Source organism: Polypterus senegalus, chromosome 5, assembly GCF_016835505.1.
Source record: "Polypterus senegalus isolate Bchr_013 chromosome 5, ASM1683550v1, whole genome shotgun sequence".
NCBI classification, from domain to species: Eukaryota; Metazoa; Chordata; class Cladistia; order Polypteriformes; family Polypteridae; genus Polypterus; species Polypterus senegalus.
In genome coordinates, this window is record NC_053158.1 from 9,873,720 (window position 1) to 9,896,096 (window position 22,377).

At 40.5% G+C, this 22,377-nt stretch overlaps 1 protein-coding gene across 5 annotated transcripts in view; it reads right to left on the reverse strand.

Moving 5' to 3' along the window:
* The window catches only part of LOC120530138 (E3 ubiquitin-protein ligase RNF31-like), a 78,086-nt gene that overhangs the window by 7,614 nt on the left and 48,095 nt on the right, over positions 1-22,377 (reverse strand). For 2 of the 5 annotated variants that reach the window (XM_039754336.1, XM_039754341.1), the window contains 8 exons: positions 20,534-20,632; positions 13,558-13,647; positions 13,352-13,466; positions 9,504-9,622; positions 5,123-5,236; positions 4,977-5,031; positions 2,319-2,415; positions 961-1,120 (listed from right to left, as the gene is read on the reverse strand). In XM_039754336.1, coding sequence (XP_039610270.1) covers positions 961-1,120; positions 2,319-2,415; positions 4,977-5,031; positions 5,123-5,236; positions 9,504-9,622; positions 13,352-13,466; positions 13,558-13,647; positions 20,534-20,632 — 849 coding nt within the window. Of the gene's footprint in view, positions 1-960; positions 1,121-2,318; positions 2,416-2,963; positions 3,424-4,976; positions 5,237-9,503; positions 9,623-13,351; positions 13,467-13,557; positions 13,648-20,533; positions 20,633-22,377 lie in introns of those variants that run through there. The other 3 variants (XM_039754337.1, XM_039754340.1, XM_039754338.1) reach the window with 3 other exon arrangements.

Consider the following 22,377-nt stretch of genomic DNA (forward strand, 5'->3'; position numbering starts at 1 on the left):
TCACAAGTAGTGTGCAGAGGGCATGCTCAAAAAATACATGTGTAATGCCACGAAAAGTGCCTGCTGACACTTTAGTATGCAAGCAATGGTATGTGCATTCTTGCTCCGATGTAGAAGGGAGCTGAGTTTCCCTCTGTTACAGCACGTCTATGTGAAAACAGCAGTGTCAGATTCAGGGGTGGGGTGTGTTTGGCTCGTGAACACGGCTGAGATAATAAAACTGACTAAAAAAAAAAATAAATAAAAAAGCTAACCTTTACAATTATCATAAATTACAATGGCTGTTACAAACTGAAATCAAATGTATGTTTTTATTCTAAAATAGTAAGACTAAGAGCAGCTTACTTCTCAAAATGGAGTGGTTCAGGATCGAACTCGCGACCTTTTGATTCCCAGTCGGCAGCTGATTCTATTGCGCTACAGAGGCAGTCATAATAAACGGGTGTCAATGTCGCATGTTAAGGCGGCTTTTTGTTTCTGCAGTTATATTTTTGAATAAAAGCACAATTGCTGTGTTAGATTTGTACCTTCTGTGAAAGTATTTCTGTGATACTTCAGGCTTCATACATTATATAGTTTATGCCTACATTTTGTCATCTACTACTAGAATATAAAAAACGTTTCTGTTTTAACAATGTGTTTACACAGATTACTGTAGAAACGGAACAGACATGAAATACGTGTGTTCCAAACAACGATCTATTATTTCCACTCTAAAACTCCACTTCACTCCCAGAAAATCAATCAAGGCATGAGCTGGGAGAAGTTTGTGCACATTCTAAGTCGGTGGGGAGATGGAATAGCCGGGGGCTTGCAGCGTGATTTTTATCAGCACATTTAGATGACAAAAGACGCTGGCGGAGAGCTGTGAACGATTTTAAGAAGCGATTTAAGGTGGAACGGATTTACGAGTTTTTTCATAGGCTCTGGTAATTCTAGTGTTAAAAGTGCACCACCTACTTTTCGCAGAGACTGTAAATCCATTTCTTCCTTCAGATGCTGTGGTATCGAGATCTTCCACCGATGAAATTCGCTGAAGATTTCTTCTTTGCTGTAGAGAATCGCAGGATCGAGATAAGACTTGTTTATAACTTCAATTAAAAACTCCTTGTAATGGAACCTGGAAAACAAAAAAACTAAATTGAAAAGGCCGTCATGTGCGTGTTGACAGCATGGCATCCCACTGTGTAGCAGTACAACGATGGGCTTGTGACTCCAAGAAGAGACGTGGGAGCTCAACGTGTCTGACTGTCTGCACTGAGAGGACTCCTTCAGGGGAGTAACACTGAAGTGAATAGAGGGGCTTCCCAAAAATCAGTCCTGCTCTGGCCTACCAGTACACCGAGTTTGGGTGGCAACTCCTCAGTGTGTTAGGCCGTTTTTTCAGATGACTACATGTGGACCAAACCAAATAAGTACGTGATAACTGTAAGGCAGAACTTGCTGTACAGAACAGGGGGGTCCTCAATATCCTGAAGTCTTTGAGAACCAACCAACAACAAACAGCCATCACTAGAGATGTTTAATTCAAGTCGGGGTACGTGAGCTCAAGCTTAGTCCTGAAGCAACTGTGTGTGTGTGTGTGTGTGTGTGCATAAAATAAAAATAAAATTGGGAGTGCTCACCTCTCCACGTTCTCATATACTCAGATATGGGGATGGATATTTGAGGAATAAACCACAAGAGAAAGATTATATTTTTATGCTATGTACATTAAAGAACCATCAACAACAAATCAAATCAAATGAATAATATATTGAACAATTATTATAAAAGTAAAGTTGAATAAATCGGACACCACAGCAGCTTGAATAAAAAGGATGGTTAATGGAAATAGCCCAAAAGTCGATAGAAATCTACATCTTGTACCTAATACTTGTATGCAAAATTTGGTTGACAGAAGTAAAAGCGAACTCAAGTTATCATATTTACATGAGCCCACACACACCCACAGACATACACATATACACACATACATATGCACACACACACACACACACACAATTCCAAAAATTGTTGGTCTAAAACGTCAAAATCTCAACATCAAATTTTTGAACGATTCCAATGTTTTCCCTACGACAAAGTAAATCGGACTCGGGGAGGTCTAAAACGTCGAGATTCATTAAAATCTCGGCATTTTATATTCAGACGATTCCAATACTTTCCCTACACCTCGTATACGAGAAAGTTAAAAAAAAATGCAGTAATTTCTGTATCAAATGATATTTAAAAAAATTTACAATGCTGAAACTGAAAATCTGCATGTTAGGAGGTGTATTCAGAAATGATCCTTAATAACAAACAATAGCGGTGCTTACTCGCAGTGACCTCCATATTCAAGAGGTGCGGCTTTTCCGCAGGGAATTTCTACAAAGCCACTTGGATATTCTCGGTTTTCCAGGACACCACACTTTCCTGAAACATAAAGACAAGAAGCAATTCAGAAGGAGGTCTTCATTTTATATTTAACAGGAAGGGGCTCAATTAGGAAGTCCAACAGGATGCCAGGTGTAGGTACCAGGAAGGAAGGAGAGGCGGCCTGCCCAGGATAAAAGGAAGGACTCACACTTGGCTAGGAGGCCATAATGGAAGGACTGGGGTTTACCAGGAGTAGGCCGCAAATCCCCCACACGACAGGCGGCAGCGTTCCTCAGGGCTGAGCCTGATTAGGACGCCCACAGGGTGGCATGGCAGTAGCCCTCCAGGATGAGAGTTGGAGACCCAAAATCAGGGATCATACCGTGAGAAACGAGACTCTCTGGTCTGATGGGACCAACATTAGTGTCACGTCTGGAGGAGAGCAGGCACTGCTTGTCATCTGCACAATACTAGTTCAACGGTGGAGCCTGGTGGTGACAGCAGCACAATGGCGCCTTGTCTTTTGGTGACAGGGAGTGACGGAGGGTTAAGGTGAGAAAGCTGAATGAAATAAAGTAAAGAGATAACAACTTAACCTTGAATAACATAAGAGGAGAGAAATGGGGTATGGGGGGTGTCTTAAAACCTTTAAATTGGTAACTCAAAGCACAAAAGGTGATTCAAGTGTTACCTTTGACGGAATTGGAATCCATCAAAGTCCTGAACGTAAAGACTGTCTGTTTGATAACAGATTATGGCTTTTTTTATTTCCCTTCCACATATTCTTAAGGAAAACCTGCTCCAGAGTGATTGGGGATTGGACTGGGTGGTAAGAAAGCTAAGACAATAAGTGAGGGGGCTTAGGGAACGACTCAGGGAATATCCCTGTGTGGCCCAACAAGAGCCCAGACCTGAAGCCATTCGAGAGACCTGAAAATGCAGTAGCTGACCACCAACCCGACAAAGCTCGAGAGTACCTACCGAGATGAATGGCAGAGAATTCTCAAATCCAGGTGTGCAAAGCTTGTTGTTTCATACCCAAAAGACGATCCCAGGCTGTAATCACTGCCAAGGGGGATTCAACAAGGAACCAAGTTAAAGGGTCTGAATAATTGTGTTATATATACAGTATATATTGTCACACACGTGTGCCATGGGGACAGTTTAAAGCAGGGGTGTCGAACTCCGGGCCTGGAGAGCCACAGTGGCTGCAGGTTTTCATTCTAACCATCTTCTTCATTAGTGCTAATTAACTTCTTTTGCCTTAGTTTTAATTAACTCGACTCAGACCCCTTAGTTTACAGACACCAAACTCCAGACCTGGAGGGCTACAGTGGCTGCTGGTTTTCATTCTAACCATCTTCCTAATTGGTGAGCAGTTTTCACTGCTAATGAACTCCTTTTCCCTTCATTTTAATAGCCCTGTTTTTAAGAATTCAGTCCTCTGAATTTTTCTTTCTTCATTAAACGACAGCCAAACAGAAATGAGACGTGAAACAGATGACCAGCTAAATTGGGGCTTCAAACTCCAGCCAATTTCACTCCAAGCACTTTCTTAATGAGAGGCTGATTATTCTTGCTGTTAATTAAACCCGTTATTTAATTCCATGGCTTGTTGCTGCTCTCATTCTACCACAGCAGACATTTCCAAAACCATTGATTTTCTGTTTTTTTTTTTTTTAAGAACGCCGTCAAAATGTTTTGGTGACCTGAGAGATCAGACTTACTGAGACCTTCACCTTTCTTTATTTTCACATACTGTGGTGATGGGCACAGGTGAGCTGATCCTTGTTTTGTGTCTCATTATTGTTTGGCTGCTAATTAAGGAAAAACAAACAACTAAGGGGGCGGAGTCAAGTTAATTAGGGCTAAAACAAAATAAGTTAATTAGCAGCAAAAACTGGCCACTAACGAAGAAGATGATTAGAATGAAATCCTGCAGCCACTGCGGCCAACCAGGACCTGAGGTCGACACCTGTGGCTTAAAGGGTGGTAATTCCTTGCTGATCCACAAGATGGCACCGTTTACTGATGCCTCTTCTCTTAACCCTCTACAGACCAGATGATTGAAAGCCCCATCACCTCTGACATCACTTCCTGTCCACCTGGACCCACCTCTACCTGGCTGGCCTGTACTTAACCGGAAGTGTTGCCATATCGGCGCAGGCACTTTGAGACTAACGTCTTTAAAGGCATCTTTTCGCACTTTTTCCAATGGGTTTATTTTCAATTACACAGTGTTTGCCTACGGGTGCCCCAAACCTTTATGCTTGTCTGTGTTTTTTGTTAGAATATTTATTTTAAATGTGGAAAAAATTGTCATTCTGAGGTATTTAGCGTTGCCTAATGAGAGAAAAAATGATTTAAATGATGTTAGCATAAGGCTGCAATATAAAAAAAATGCGTAAAGAGTGAAAGGGTCTGAAGACTTTCTGAAGGTGCTGTAATTCAAGGGAAATCCCCTCATCGAAGTCAAGCAGGAAATCTAAAAACTATCAGTCCTCTGCCAGTCAGATCCAAGAAATGAAGAAAGAATACAGAGTGCCAAATCGCAAAACAGAAAAAAAAAATGAATGAAGTGTCTTGGAAATCTGTGACAAATATTTTGTGGGCTTTACCTGAGACATTCTGTTGGAGAGTCCCCCTTGTGCTCAAGTCTGCCATATTGTATAGCTGTAAGATAAAAAAACGAAAGCTGTAATTTAGATCTGCACATCCTTGTGGAGTACCATCTACTACCAAACTCAGTATATATGTGCTGTACGTTCAGCAGATGCTGCAGTCTTTTCACATCCCAGTCACGAAGAAAATAGAAGCAGTTCCTTGGGTGGTGTGCATGTAGGCCTTTAGAGCGACAATCTTCTGAAAAGCTACAGACCTAAAAAATACAGTTTAAACGTTAGAGCTTTGACTCTTACAATACTCAAACAGGACAGACTATGACATAGGGTATGACAGTATACAGGGTTGTGAAAAAGTATGTGCACCCTGCCCAGACTTTGTGTTTTACATAATGAATGGCCTCAGACTTTACCTTGCAATATTAGAGAAAGGGAGCCCAAGTAAACACACAGTGCAGTTTTTAAATATCAGGGCTGACATTATCCACGGAAAAAAGTAATCCAACACATCCGTCACCCTTGTGATAAAGTCGTTATCCCCATAGTTTCAATACCTGGTTACCGCACCTTTAGCGGCAGAAAGCACAGTAAGCGCTCCCCAGCATTTCATGCGGAGCTGCTCCAGTTCAGACACGCTGGTACGTTTGTGAGCGTCAACTGTTAATTATCCAGTCCTGCCACTCAGACTTGAGGAGGAGGAGCTTAAAAACGTATGAACTACAGTTGTGCTCTTCAAGATTACATACCCTGGCAGAATTGAGAACATTACAACAATCTGGACAAGGACTGGCCCTCAGCCCAACAAAGCTCGCCAGTCCTGTCCACTTAATTCTTCTAAAAAAACATCAAGTCGAGTTTTGAAAGTCCCTAAAGTCTTACTGTCCACCACCCTACTTGGTCACTTATTCCATTGCGTCTGTGGTGCTCTGTGAAAAGAAAAACTTCCTAATGTTTGTGTGAAATTTACTCTTAACAAGTTTCCAACTGTGTCCCCGTGTTCTTGATGAACTCATTTTTAAGTCACCGTCTCGATCCACTGGACTAATTCCCTTTGTAACTTTAAACACTTCAGTCAGGTCACCTCTTAATCTTTTGCTTAAACTGTAAGATGTGTAGCACAATTTAAAGAAAAGCTGACTACTGATCGGGCAAAAAACATCTTGTTTACTTTTAACAGAATCCAAATGAAACTAAGGCATCACAGAACAGCAGAGCCGTTAAATCATAGCAATAAGGAAAATGCGGAGATGTCCCTGCTCAAAGGTTTTCCACCCATAGTTGTGGATGAGGCCCTTGATTATTTGCTCAGCTGGTAGAGCTGCTCATTCTTCTTGGCAAAAAGTCTCCAAGTCCCATCAGCTCTTGGGTGGTCTTGCATGAACTGCACGTTTGAGGTCAGGAGACTACGATGGCCACTCCAGCACCTTCCCTTTTTTCTGCTGTAGCCACTGAAGGGTTGACTTGTCCTCGTGTTTTGGATCATTGTCATGGTGGAAGATCCAAGTGAATCCCATGGCGCAGCTTTTGGCCTGATGAATGCAAGTTGTCCTTCAATATTTTCTGATAACACACTGCATTCATCTTGCCATCGATTTTCCCCAAAGTTACTTGTGCCGCTTTGGCTCACACACCCCCAGAACATCAGAGATCCCCCCTCCATTCTCCACAGTATTGATGGTGTACTTTCCGTCATGGGCCTTTTTGTGTCCTTTCCAAACACAGCATTTACGGTTGTGACCATCAAGTTCAATTTTGGCCTCATTGCTCCAAAGGACTATATTTCAGAAGTTTTGAGGCTCGTCTAGACGCTGCCTGGCATATTGTAAGTGGGCTGCTTTGTGGCATTGGCACACTAAAGGCAGACTGGACCGTGAAGCCCATTATTTTTGTTCAAGTACCTCCTTATCGTACATCTGGAAACAGCAACACCACTTGTTTACAGAGGCGCCCGGATCTCAACTGAAGGAGCTTGTGGCCTTTTCTTGGCATCTCGACAAACGATCCTGGCAGTTGTGGCTGAATTCTCGGTGGCCTGGTAACAACAGAACCCCTAAATATCAATTTTCTTAATCACGGCCTGAACACTACTGACAGGCATTTTCAGACCTCCAGATATCTTTATCTCCTTTCACCGATTTATACAAATCACCAACCTTTCCTCACAGATCCTTTGCCGGTTCTTTTGCTTTCCCCATGGTTCAGTATCCAGTAAAGTCAGTGCAGCTCTGCGTGAATTTAAACGAACTACACATACAGGTGCTGGTCATAAAATTAGAATATCATGACAAAGTTGATTTATTTCAGTAATTCCATTCAAAAAGTGAAACTTGTATATTAGATTCATTCATTACACACAGACTGATGTATTTCAAATGTTTATTTCTTTTAATTTTGATGATTATAACTGACAACTAATGAAAGTCCCAAATTCAGTATCTTGGAAAATTAGAATATTGTGAAAAGGTTCAATATTGAAGACACCTGGTGCCACACTCACTCTAATCAGCTAATTAACTCAAAACACCTGCAAAAGCCTTTCAATGGTCTCTCAGTCGAGTTCTGTAGGCTACACAATCATAGGGAAGTCTGCTGACTTGACAGTTGTCCAAAAGACGACCATTGACACCTTGGACAAGGAGGGCAAGACACAAAAGGTCATTGCTAAAGAGGCTGGCTGTTCACAGAGCTCTGTGTCCAAACACATTAATAGAGAGGCGAAGGGAAGGACAAGATGTGGTAGAAAAAAGTGTACAAGCAATAGGGATAACCGCTTGTACCCTGGAGAGGATTGTGAAACAAAACTGTGGGGGAGATTCACAAAGAGTGGACTGCAGCTGGAGTCAGTGCTTCAAGAACCACCAGGCACAGACGTATGCAAGACATGGGCTTCAGCTGTCACATTCCTTGAGTCAAACCACTCTTGAACGAGAGACAGCGTCAGAAGCGTCTCGCCTGGGCTAAAGAGAAAAAGGACTGGACTGCTGCTGAGTGGTCCAAAGTTATGTTCTCTGATGAAAGTAAATTTTGCATTTCCTTTGGAAATCAAGGTCCCAGAGTCTGGAGGAAGAGAGGAGAGGCACAGAATCCACGTTGCTTGAGGTCCAGTGTAAAGTTTCCACAGTCAGTGATGGTTTGGGGTGCCATGTCATCTGCTGGTGTTGGTCCATTGTGTTTTCTGAGGTCCAAGGTCAACACAGCCGTCTACCAGGAAGTTTTGGAGCACTTCATGCTTCCTGCTGCTGACAAACTTTATGGAGATGCAGATTTCATTTTCCAACAGGACCTGGCACCTGCACAAAGTGCCAAAGCTACCAGTACCTGGTTTAAGGACCATGGTATCCCTGTTCTTGATTGGCCAGCAAACTCGCTGACCTTAACACCATAGACAATCTATGGGGTATTGTGAAGAGGAAGATGTGATACGCCAGACCCAACAATTCAGAAGAGCTGAAGGCCACTATCAGAGCAACATGGGCTCTCATAACACCTGAGCAGTGCCACAGACTGATCGACTCCATGCCACGCCGCATTGCTGCAGTAATCCAGGCCAAAGGAGCCCCAACTAAATATCGAGTGCTGTACATGCTCATGCTTTTCATGCTCATACCTTTCAGTTGGCCAACATTTCTAAAAATCCTTTTTTGCATTGGTCTTAATTGATAGTCTAATTTTCCGAGATACTGAATTTGGGACTTTCATCAGTTGTCAGTTATAATCATCAAAATTAAAAGAAATAAACATTTGAAATACATCAGTCTGTGTGTAATGAATGAATCTAATATACAAGTTTCACTTTTTGAATGGAATTACTGAAATAAATCAACTTGATATTCTAATTTTATGCGCAGCACCTGTACACAGACACGAATTACAGTCAAAGAGGTTACAGGTGTGGACACTCACCCTTAATTTGAACCTGTGTGCGTCAACTTGGGTGTCTATTATCAACCCCAACATTCAAAAGGTACGTAAACTTTTGATTAGGCCCATTTGGGTGATTTCACTTATCGTTATGATTTAAAAAGGGCCCACACAGTTATGTGAGAATAAATTCCCTCGCCTGAGCACACTCCCTAATTAACAGGAAAGCTTTCTCCACGATTACTTATATTTTCCAAACAGTGGCCAATATGTCACAAATTCTGCCAGGGTATGCAAACTTATGAGCACAACCTAACATCCGTTTTTCAAGCCAAGAAGACACGAGTGCTGAGTATGGACTGGTGGCTCTATATTGGCCTGCATGTATTTACCCTGCCATGGACTGGTGTCCTGTCCAGGAATTGTAACTGCCTTTATGCTTGCTGGGTTAGGCTTCGGCCCCCCCGGTGACCCTGCTCAGGATAAAGCAGGTTTAGAAAATACTATAGTGTGGTACGCAACACCTCGATGGTGATCATCAACTGCAAATGGAGCCTCTGTACACAACAATTTGGAAATGAATGTCAAGTCTGCTCCGCTCAGTCCGACAGGACACCTTAACTGTACAGTTACTTCTGATATAATAGATAATCAGATTCATACTTCTCCAGACAAAAATGGTTTTCTGCATCCTCCGCAAAACTCATGTTGACATTGAGTGCATTTGAAATGCAGGCAGCCCCCTTTGGAGAGGTGAAATCGAACTCTGCAGTTGGGGCAATCTGGAAAAGTAAAAGTCGCATTTAGTAATATCAAACCAAATGATTCATTATTGATTAATAATGATACAGTGATTTATAATTTATGTTCTCAGAATCAAAAGATGAACAAATAAAGCAAAATCATCTCTGTAAGTAATGGGTCAAAAGTTACATCTCACAGCCACACATTGTAAGCTGCGCTGCAAAACTTTGCTGTTTTTGGTCCTTACATTAAAATGAACCTAAATGACTTAGTCTGATATTCCAATAAAGCTTACAAGAATATTAATGTTCTTATTTCCTATCAAAATAATGAAGCCCTTTCAAAATTTTTAAAATGTGCACCAGCATTGAAAAGTTTACAATCACCAAGAAATGTTCTTGTTTTTGATAGAAATTGACCCTTTTTATCAAGATACCATTACAATGATTTAAAAATAAAGCCAAGGCATTAACTAGTGTCGCTAATGGCTCATTACTGCTTGAAATGACTGATTTGTAATTTATCGTTCACATTTTCAGCAGCCGCTCCTTCAGCGTCCTAGTAGTTAACTCTCTTAGCTTAATGAGTCACGGATAAAGGCTAATCGGTTATTAGGGAAACCTTTTGACATTAGCACCGCTTAAACCTGGCATTCTGTTTGCTTGGGTTCCAAGGTGCTGCCAATTCCTAAAGTTAAGTTCTGGGCTTACAAAATAGCCAAAATTAGCATTTTTTGAGAAAAATGTTTCATCTATTATCATTAATAATTTTTGTTGTGTGTGTGTGTAGAATGATGGTTATTCCATGCAAAAGAGGAGCAAGAGACTGAAGATTTCAAACAGTGGTAACATACGGCAACATACAGTATTCATCTTCCTAAGGATCAATAACGGTTGGGGTGACTCATTGAAATAAGAAGGGAGGGGTGGACGAGGATATGGCCTCGTATGGAGGCTCTGGTTCAGGCGAACCAAATGAACGCACTGATGGGTGCTTTATACAATTTACAATACAATACAATTTATTTTTGTATAGCCCAAAAAAAAAAAATCACACAAAGTTCCGCAGTGGGCTTTAACTCTTTTAGGGCGGATGTCGACTTTTGTCGACAGGAGGGGTTGAGGGCGCGTGTCAACTAAAGTCGACATCCAGGGATAGAGGGTGATAATCAGCTGTTAATGGCGACAAATCTCACTGTCACGTCACAGGCATTCCCTCTGTGCTTGGAGGAATGCTAGACTCGTTGACTCGGCAGCTAATCCTAGCGTGTGCGTGAGTTGTGAAATGTAAACAATGGCAAGATGGCATCGACATGTGACAAGTGAAGTGAGTGCAGAAAAGAAAACACTCGACAGACAATGTTTTACGCATTATCGCGGAGTCGGACTCTGATTTTTCACATTCAGATTTTATTGACAGTGATCAGGAGATCGAGCAAGAGAGTGAGAAGCCAGCATCAGCTGATCAAACACCAGCCGATGCTGCGCCAGCGGATCTGCTGCCAGTTGAGCGCCTTCGCGCAGCCGATGCTTCTACGGCAAGGTTCGCATGGGATAAATACACAGACATTGATCCGTTGAGAGCCGATCTGGCTGCTGGACTTCACAAGACGGCATGGCTTGCTGTTGGACACGACAGACCACCAGCTGCTGTACTTCAGGCTGCTCTCTCCTGATGCTGCTTTTCAGCTGCCATCAGATGAGACAAACAGGTAGGCAGAGAAATTTTTTGAATCGCGGGCTGCGTTTGCATCGCATTCTCGTTTTTCAACGTGTAAACCCACAACAAAAGACAAGATGAAGCGTGCTGTGGTATTACAAATAGAGATGGGACAGAACTGGTGATATAACTTCAGGGAGCATTGGTGCAAATGTGCTTTGTCCCCAGGTGGCTTTGGACAGGTTATGCAGCATGGTGATAGGTACGTGCTGCTGCAAAGTTTTATTCACTTCTGTAATAAACAGAAGCAAATCCCATGGGGTGAGTCAGGCTATAATGCCATGCATAAAGTTCATAAAGTTTCAGAAGATGAAAAGAGGTGACAATACGGATTTCATGCGGGCAGAAAACTTGGTGGCAGTGGAATGGCACGATGGCAAAAGGGTGACTTGTCTCTCTACAGTCCACACTAACAATATATGTGAGAAAGTGCAGCAACAGACAATTGAAAAGTTGGCACCAAAGCAACACGTATTGTAAGCAGTGCAATGTGGCAATGACTGAAATTGGCTGCTTTGAGCGACATCAGACTTTGCTGTGTAAAATGTATGTGATATGTATGTGAAATCATAGAGTATGCAGGCTCATACGACATGCAAGACAGTAACATTTGTCAAAAGTAAATATTTTTTGTGGATTTGAAATGTTAAGCAATTGCTTTGTGTTTTTTTTAAAAAAATGTTAGTTTTTGGAAAAATATTCAGCCCTGGGAGATAAGAAACAAAAAAAAAAATGAACCCTAAAAGAGTTAACAGGCACTGCCTCTTGACAGCCCCCCAGCCTCGACTCTCTAAGAAGACAAGAAAAACTCCCTGGAAGAAACCTTGGGGAAGGCAGTTCAGAGAGAGACCCCTCATCAGGTAGGTTGGGGTGTCAAAAAGAAGGGGGACAATACAATAGAATACGCAGAACAGAACAGAAGTAATCCTCAATACAATATAAAAGTACAATAGGAATATTACAAGTCCAGAGCAGAATCCAACAGTAGATGATATCACAAAATAGGATTTGGATTTGTTCAGAGTCCTGGAGACCTCATCCATCAAGCTGCCTCCCCGCCACTGGCCCTATTTATGTGTGGAGGCCTGGACCACTGGAGTAAGGACTGTCTTTAAAGGCAAGATCAGTAGGCCAAGTATATACATGGGCAGAACATGGCAGAGGGCTATCCCTTATAATGACGACCCAGTCGCCTACCCATCAACTCGAGCTAACCAAGTGTCACATGCTGCATTTTCGATGTCCAATCCTTTCGGACAAGACTGAGGGGTGTGCAGAGCCCAAATCATCACAAGCATCTAACTTTTCCTCGTCTTTTTCTGTTAACAAAGAACCCAGTCTTTCTGCTAAACCTGGGGATCAAACATTATGCTTTTCTGATGGATAACAGGGCTACAAAATGCACCTTGCGATTCTGGCAAATCTGTTACAGTCTTTGGAATTGAAGGTTCGCCAGTGGTATGTCCTATAATGTCCTATTTCTGTAGGTCCTGTGCAAGATCAGCTTGCGTTTTTATTATCACGTGGCACTCCAGTAAATTTGCTAGGGAGAGGTCTGTTGTGCATGTGGGGAAGAGTTGCGATGTACGCCTAATGGAGTCTCCTTAGACTTCCCAGAGACCGCACCTGTGATACAGACTCAATTTTGTCAACCGTTACACGAGTCACTGTTATATGAATGGGTCCTTGATAGCAGTGATTATGCCTCACCAATGTTACAGGAAGACGGTGGAGTGCTTCAAATACCAGTTATTAAAATATTTCTTGAACAGCACAATCTGCTACTTATACCTTTGAGAAATCCTCATTGCACAGCGAACATTTGTATAGTGGATGACCAATATGTATATCTGCCATTCTTCCATGGTGGTCAAAAATCATCGCTGCACGTTACTGACATTGTGATTGGAATGCAGGACACTGAAGTGGCTGGGAGTCTAAATAACACACAGTTACCCTCATTTCCTAAGTGCTGTGCACCCACCCAATTTTATAGCCTTCTTTCTATGGACAGCTGGTTCTGCCGTTATGGCTGGTTCTGTTCTTACCTATGCCATTTCTGCTGTAAAGATGTTCGAGCTGAGCATCTTGGTATCCTAGGCTGTTCTTGTTTTGCCAGTCTATAAACTGCTCACAACTTATTCCCGTGTGCTGAGGCAGCCACTGCACAAGAGAAGACAAAAAAGAGCGCTAATATTTTAAACAGAGTTAAAAACAGACGCCATGAGAATTGTAAAACATCAAGTAAGCTCACTGGTCTGTGACATTTGAAACAGGTGCTTCTCCCACAGGACGGGCAGTCCATTCGTAAACTCTGAGATTCGTGAAGAAGTCCAAATGAACACTAAAAAAAAAAAAAAAGAATAAAGATTTGTGTTAATGCCAAAATTATTAAGCTCTTTGTACATAATTTTTTTTTTTCCAACAATCAGGTAATTTGCAAACAACACAAAAGAAATGCTATATGGGAAAAGTACTGCGCTGCAGAAGGAAAGCTTAGTATCTTTTAAAACATTACATAAAAGATACTAATAAAAAAAGTGGGAGTGTTCTCCCCTCGACTTTAGGGATGAATATTTGAGGAGTAAACGGCAAGACAATGATTTTTATATTATGTACATTAAAGAACCATCAACAACAACTCAAATTAATAATATATTAAACTATTATTATTATTATTAAAGTAAGGCTGAATAAATCAGACTCTGCAGCTGCATGCATAAAAGGTAAAGTACTACTTCCAATTAACGGAAACAGACCAAAAATTGATAGAAATCTATGCTTTTTTTAAAAAAACATTAGAACACTCGAGACGAGAACAGGCCATTCAGCCCAACAAAGCTCGCCAGTCCTATCCACTTGTTTCCTCCAAGAAAACATCAAGTCGAGTTTTGAAAGTCCCTAACGTCTTACTGTCTACCACACTACTTGGTCGCTTATTCCAAGTGTCTATCGTTCTTTGTGTAAAGAAAAACTTCCTAATGTTTGTGCGAAATTTACCCTTAACAAGTTCCAACTGTGTCCCCGTGTTCTTAATGAACTCATTTTAAAATACCAGTCTCGATCCACTGGACTAATTCCCTTCATAACTTTTAACACTTCAGTCAGGTCTCCTCTTAATCTTCTTTTCCTTAAACTATAAAGGCTCAGCTCTTTTAATCCTTCCTCATAACTCATCCCCTGTAGCCCTGAATCAGCCTAGTCGCTCTTCTCTGGACCTTTTCTTGTGCTGTTATGTACTTTTTGTAGCCTGGAGACCCAAACTGCACACAGGACTCCAGATGAGGCCTCACCAGTGTGTTATAAAGCTTGAGCAGAACCTCCTGTGACTTGTACTCCAGACATCAAGGCGCTGTATAACCTGACATTCTGTTTGCCTTCTTAATGTAAGGAGATTGTGGAAGATTGTGGGTTCGCTTCCCAGTTCCTCCCTGTGTGGATAGAGCTTTGAGTACTGAGAAAAGCGCTATATAAATTATATATACTGTATATATATATATATATATATATATATATATACACTAGCAGAAGTAGTGTGTTAAAGAAGTTATGAAAAGAAAAGAAAAAATTTAAAAATAACGTAACATGATTGTCAATGTAATTGTGTTGTCATTGTCATGAGTGTTGCTGGCATATATATATACACACACATATATATATATATATATATATATATATATATATATATATATATATATACATATATATACATATACATACATATATATACACATATACAAATATAGACATATACATATCTACATATATACTATATATACACATATATATATATACAAATCTACATATATATATTAGGGGTGGTACTCGATTAAAAAAATTAATCTAATTATTTAGAGGCTGTGTAATAATTAATCTTGATTAATCGTATGTAATCACACATGAAAATTTGTCCCAAATCGCAAATTTGTTTTTTTTAATTTAAAAGGGTTTTAGTGGGCGACAGAATCAAATAATAGACAGCGACATGAATATTGTAAACTCAAGCTCTTTTAATTTCTAAAAAAAAAAATGCTTTTAAACTGCATTTCAATTCAAAACAGAAACAAAAATATCATCCCTGGCTAAAATTGGGCAGACTTAAAAATAAAGTGGTATTTTAAGTACTTTAAGTACATTTTCAGAATAGTATTGTCTTTAAATAATAATAACCCAAATTTCAACATAAAGTGCAGTTTTTCTTCTTAAAAAAATAAGTCAGAAACATAAAAGGTAATTTGACCAGCTTCTTTAAACTCTGAGTAACCTTAGCCAAAATTATTTTGTACATTAGGCTAAAACAGTGTGATCATTGAACATTTTGTAATTAGATGTAATTAGAATTACTAATGGTCACGGAAGTCCAATGATCCCCAGTAAGAGCCACAAAGTCCGCTTTCTGTAATTCATCTAATTTTGCTTGCTTTTCAGTGTGCACAAAATCACGCTTTTATCAAGGCTTCCGTCGGGTAGTCTCTTGAAATGAAATTGTCCTCCGATCAGTCGTAGGAACATGCTTTATTCCCACTCTAACATTTTTGTAGCTGTGATGTGTGCATCAGTGTAATCGATGTACCAGGAAATCATGCATTGACAAAAGTTCCCCTTTGCTTGGAATTGAAAGTGTGATTAAATGCGTTATTTTTCGTTATGGAGTACATGCATCAAAGCTTCTCAGCTGTGCTTGTGCTAAGAAAAGGAAACATTTTAAAAATAACGTAACATGATTCGGCATTATTCGCATATTTTTTCATACGTCTCAAACCAAGGGGATGCGAGGGTGAAATGAATTGGGAAGCGCGCATTCATACTCAGTGCATCCCCTCTCGGGAATCGAACCTCGGATGTCGGTGCTAGAGGCAAAGCCTCTACAATTGCGCCACGCAGTGTGGCTTGTCTATTTGAGAGTATGTAGATCGGGGTATATATATATATATATATATATATATACCCATGTTTCGCAGCGGAGAAGTAGTGTATTAAAGAAGTTATGAAAAAGAAAAGGGAACATTTTAAAAATAACGTAAAATGATTGTCAATATACAGTAATTGTTTTGTGAGTGTTATTGAGTGTTGCTGTCTTTAAGGATTTGATTATCATTATTTCTTTCAATCAGGTTCGTATTTGTAGGATGTGTTGTGTTCAAGTTACATTCCGTGTTTGTCAATCATTGTAAAGGTAACAGGTTTCATTCATCTATTCGTTTCTTACTGCATCAATAAACAGCTCGTATTCCTCTTTATCTGAGACGTGACACACTGCATGCACAGGTTTTTTTTTTACACTGTCTTCCCTTAGTGGGACATTGACTTTTTCCACCGTGTGCTTTGTTTCTGCAGTAGCTGCACTTATGAATATGCTTGTATGTATCAGACGCTTCATATTTTTTTGCTGCCTTCTCAATTGTGTAATTCGGTTTTTGTTCAGCGCTGTTTGTAACTGTCGCTTTTTGTCTGCGCACTGCGTCAGTTCACGTGAGCCACTCGGTGTACATGCATCGAAGTTTCCCAGCTGTGCTGGTGCCATCTCGTGCGATGTCCACGGCTGTATTTAATGTTAGCTAAGACCCGGCACTTAAACGTTTCTCTCGCAGTTTCGCCGAGTTTGTGCCAAACACCCCCCTGACCATCCCATCTTCCTCTGCATAGACACAGTCCTTCACCCGTGAATATTTAGCGGCAGTGTTTCTATTGGATTGCCGCTGACGGACGGCCTTATATGGGCAGGCACTAAATTACAAACGCCAGTGGCAGCCTGTCTATGAACTTAATTTAATTTTTTAGGTTTACACCTTGCTTTGTTTCCGAAGTAGCAGCACTCATGAATATGGTTGTATATGTCACTCACTCGCTTCTTATTGTTTCGCTGCCTTCTCAATTATATAATGCATGTTTTCTTCAGTGCTTTTTGGAGCTCTTCCTGGTTTTCTACATACTGCGTTGACAGTCAGTTAACGCGATTACGTGGGAGGTGTGATGATGTCACATGAAACTCTGCCCCCCATGGCTTTCAAGCTCAACTCCATTACAGTAAATGGAGAAAAACAGCTTCCAATTATGACCATTACGCGTAGAATTTCGAAATGAAACCTTCCCAGCTTTTGTAAGGAAGCTGTAAGGAATGAGCCTGCCAAATTTCAGCCTTCTACCTGCACGGGAACTTGGAGAATTAGTGATGAGTCAGTGAGTGAGTCAGTCAGTCAGTGAGGGCTTTGCCTTTTATTAGTATAGATAAATGTAATGAATTATTATTTATTATTATTATTAATGGCTTCTGAACACAATCTGGCAGTTGATAGTGTTTGAGTCCACTATGACTCCTAAATCCTTCTCATGAGGTGGACTCTCGATTTTCCGACCGCCCATTGTGTATTCAAACCTAATATTTTTACTTCCTATTGTAATACTGTAGTTGTAATACTTTACATTTACTGACAATTTCATCATTTTTGTACCCTAATACTTGTATGAAAAATTTGGTTGACCTAAGCGTACTCAAGTTATCGTGTTTACACACAAACACTGACAGACATAATTCTAAAAATGGTATTTTCAGACTCAGAGAGGTCTAAAACATTAAGATTCATCAAAACCTTGAAATCAGATTTTTGGACAAATACAATACTTTCCCTATGAGAAAGTAAATCGGATTCAGGGAGGTCTAAAATGTCGAGATTCATCAAACTCTCAACATTGAATCTGTGGACAATTTCAATTCTTTCCCTGTACTTCATATATGAGAAAGTAAAAAAGGAATTTAATCACACCAAAAACATTGCTAACTTTCAGGGTGAGAGCACAATCACCCAGGACAACATCCACTAATTGACATTTCTGATTTTCAGTAAGCTTCTCCAAGACTTTTTACATCCAGACTTTGAGCAGCGGTTCTCAACCTTTTTACTGCCGCGACCCTTTAATACAATTTCTCATGCTGTGGCGACTCCAACCGTAAAATTATTTTCGTTGCTACTTCATAACTGTAATTTTGCTACTGTTATGAATCGTAATGTACAGTAAATATCTGATATGCAGGATGTATTTTCATTGTTACAAATTGAACATAATTAAACTGTAGTATATATTATATATTGTGAAATATTTATTTCTAATTACAAATAATTACATTTTGTCTTTATGACTTACGTTTAAATGTTTTTCTTCATTGTGTATTGAACTGTATTCACCGTATTCATATTGTATACTTATGTGAAAATGTGAAAAGCAGGGTGTAGTATGGGTAACAGTCTTAATATAACAACAGTAAGCTACATTGCTACAAAATTGTTGTCACAGTACGCGTAAAAAGCTAACGTCAGTGCGAAGGTTGAGGCTGCTTCTTTCTCACCAGATCAGAAATTCTTAGGGCAAGAGCACAATGAAGATCATCTTCTGCAACAAGTCTACTTCTGTATTTAGACTTGATAACCAACAAGCTGGAAAACCCTGTTTCACAAAGATATGTTGTTGGAAATGGAAGAAGTGGTGCATAAATCCCCGCAACATCACGGCATTCCATGTACAGTAAACAGCTAAAAATAACTGTTAAAGTTACGACAATTAAAACGCTTGAAATTATTCTGATTCAATTGTCTGCAACATCTATCCTCGAATGAAAATTATAGTAAAAAACTTTTTTCCAACTACCAATGGAAAAAATTTGTACAATAACAAGTTTTACGCATTAGAATAGACAAAACCCATATCTCCAATGGTCTTAGGCAACCCCTGGCATATCGTCATTCGACCCCAGACGGGGTCGCAACACACAGGTTGAGAACCGCTGATCTAGAGTGATTGATATAATAAGATGGTGCCAAGGGGTGGTAAGATTGCTGCTTTCTTGCCCACAGGGTTTATCAAGGCTATCAAGGTTGCTCCTCAATAATCAGAACAACTGTGGTAAATGTAAAGCATTATTCGGTTGGTAAGTGGCACAAAACTAAAAGATTTCCACTTTTCTATGTCTTGTAATAATACCCGCATGTTTGTTAGTGCTGGTGACAGTGAGTCTCTGTATTGAGAACCCTATGGAGAATATCACAAAGTGACTGGCAATTGGCACCACTTGAGGCTTTGCCTGGATAGGATCGCTATGTATAGGTGTGTGTATGTGTGTTTTTGTGCGTGCGTACGTTGAACCAAATAAAAAAAGACATTGATGTAGTAGAGAAAGTCCAGAGAGATGAGACTAAACCGAAGGAGCTGAACCGTTTCAATTTAAGCTTGTGGAGATTAAGAGAGATGATTGGAGTATTTAAAATTACACAAGGAATTAGTCCAGTGAACCCCAGTTGTTACTTTAGGATAACGTCTGCAACAAGAACATGGGGACATTGTTGGAAACTTGTTAAAAGTCAATTTCTGACAAGCATAGAATAAATTATCAAGTAGTGTGGACCTTCAAATACTGACTTGATGTTATTTTGAACAATCGATGTGAATAGGATGGATGAGCTAGTTGGGCTGAATGGCGTATTCTCGTCACACTTTTTTTAATGTTGTAGTGCTCAGAGTAAGTCTAAACATGAGGGGACAGCACGGTGACCAAGGCACATATCACATCATCAGTATTCTGTAGCCGTGAGGTACAACAGACTGATTACATCTCCTGTTACAAGTTGTTGGGGTGACATCAAGATTAGCGTCATCTCCTTTGCCATCCTAATTATCTGAAGTTAACCCCTTTTGGCCCCGACATCCTATTACTAGTACAGAAATATGCAGCTGATTTTGTAAAGCAAAGGTATGTGTGCAGCCGTTAGAACCGAACGTGCAACTATTAGTGCAGACTGGAGAGACTGGCATACAGTCCGCAAAACACGGAAGTGAAAATGGAAGCTTCAGGATTGCGTGCACCACATAGTAAGTAACTTCACTTCAATTTTATTTTCTCAAGAAGACTTAAGTGTTTGGCAGCTATTGTTCAATAATAGTGATTTTTTGTTATTTTTTCAGTTTTGAGCTTCCTAGACACCACAAAGATAGAATATCTCACAAAATAATTTTTCCGATAAAAACAGAAAATCTAGAGCCGAAAAGTGTAATTTGTTAGGCCAGTGCTTTATTGACTGACCACTGATTTTAGCTGGCTTATGGAAACAGCTGCATGTCTGAATTGTTATGATTGGTTGCAAAAATCATTCAGGGGGGAAAAACAAAATCAACTGAAAAACCATGAAATGCTCCAGAAACTCAAACAAACATTAATATTGTAATAAAAGTTGCCTTACATGCGCACACCAACAAAAGTTGGGCATTTGCAACAAAGCTCTGTCACGCAGTTTTCTCTGGAATAACTCCTGGATCTCTTCTCCCAAATAATGCTTAATCTGTGGGGGCAAAAATAAATAAATAAAGAAAGAAATAAAGAAATTAACATTTTTTTTTTAAAAGTACCAAGTAATACAAAACTGAATGTGTTGATTAACAAAAATGTTAACTAGTTTGGAAAACATTAGTTGTGCACGGTGGCGCAGTGGGTAGCGCTGCAGCCTCGCAGTTAGGAGACCCGAGTTCGCTTCCCAGGTCCTCCCTGCGTGGAGTTTGCATGTTCTCCATGTGTCTGCGTGGGTTTCCTCCCACAGTCCAAAGACATGCAGGTAAGGTGCATTGGAGATCCTAAATTGTCCCTACTGGGTGTGCTTGGTGTGTGTGTGTGCCCTGTGGTGGGCTGGCGCCCTGCCCAGGATTGGTTCCTGCCTTGCGCCCTGTGTTGGCTGGGATTGGCTCCAGCAGACCCCCGTGACCCTGTATTCGGATTCAGCGGGTTAGGAAATGGATGGATGGATGGATAGTTGAATTTGACGTCACTAATAAAAAATGAGTAAACGATCGCGTCTTGAAGTCGGATTTCTACGTACCTGAGAGAGCATTTCCGTCAGCTGCTGACTTTTACACAAATGAAAGTTGGCACTGATAGAAAACTGAAAATACTCGGCCACACACGGATCAAGGTAGGCAGATGTTTACAGGTACATTCCACTGAAAAATATATACTTTTTTTTATATATATTACTTACCCCATGTAGTATGGTCCTACAAAAGTTTTAATTTCATGTTTTCGTGGAGAAATTACATATTGAAGATTCAAACTCAAATGGGGGCCCTGTTGTAACCAATTCTAGACAGCGGCAAATGATGTGAAAAATTCATGGGATGAAAAGGAGAAAAAATAGTAAGACATAACTCGTGTCACATGATCCACGTCGGTTTTCCATTCGTATGGTCAAAACGTGCAAAATGATATGCCTCTCTCCCTCATTCATTGGTCAAAAATCCTGTTTTCAATTTAAACGCATAGTATTGTGGGAATGACTTCTTTCCTGCTGACCTTTAAAGCCAAGTTTTCAGGAAGTAACTTAATAAATACTTTACCAAAAAAAACTGCTCAATTTGACCAAACAAATCGATAACAGACATGTGGATTATACAACAAGAGTTACATGAGAATTTTTTTTTGTTTTGATCAAATGAACCTGCTGTCATCAGTGAAAAGCATAGGGCACCAGTGGTGGACCCGCCAATTCTGGTTTTCTATGGCAAATGCCAATAGAGCTCCACAGTGCCAGGTGGGCAGTCAACACAGGGCCCAATAGAGGACGTCGGGCCCTCAGGCCACCCTCCTGAAGTCTGTTTCTGATTGTTTGGTCAGACATTCACACCAGTGTTCTGCCTGCCTGCTGGAGGTCATTTTGTAGGCTGCCGTTCCTCCTACTGATGGGTTAAGGACCTTCTATGAGGGGCCCTGTCCAGCTCTCCTAGAGTTACCGCCTGTCTCCTGGAATGTTGAGACTTTGCTGGGAGACACAGCAAACCTTCTGTCAATACCATGTATTGATGTGCCTACCATCCTGGAAAAGTGGGACTACCTGTGCCACCAAACTCTGTAGGGTCCAGGTATGGCCTCATACTACCAGTAGTGACACTGACCGTAGCCAAAGGCAAAACAAGTGAAAAAACAGATGAGGAGGGAAAAATGTCAGTGGCCTCCACCTGTTAAACCATTCATTCCTGTTTTGGGGGTCGTCTCATTGTTGCCCCCTCTATTGCACCAAAGCAGCTGAAACTGATGAAC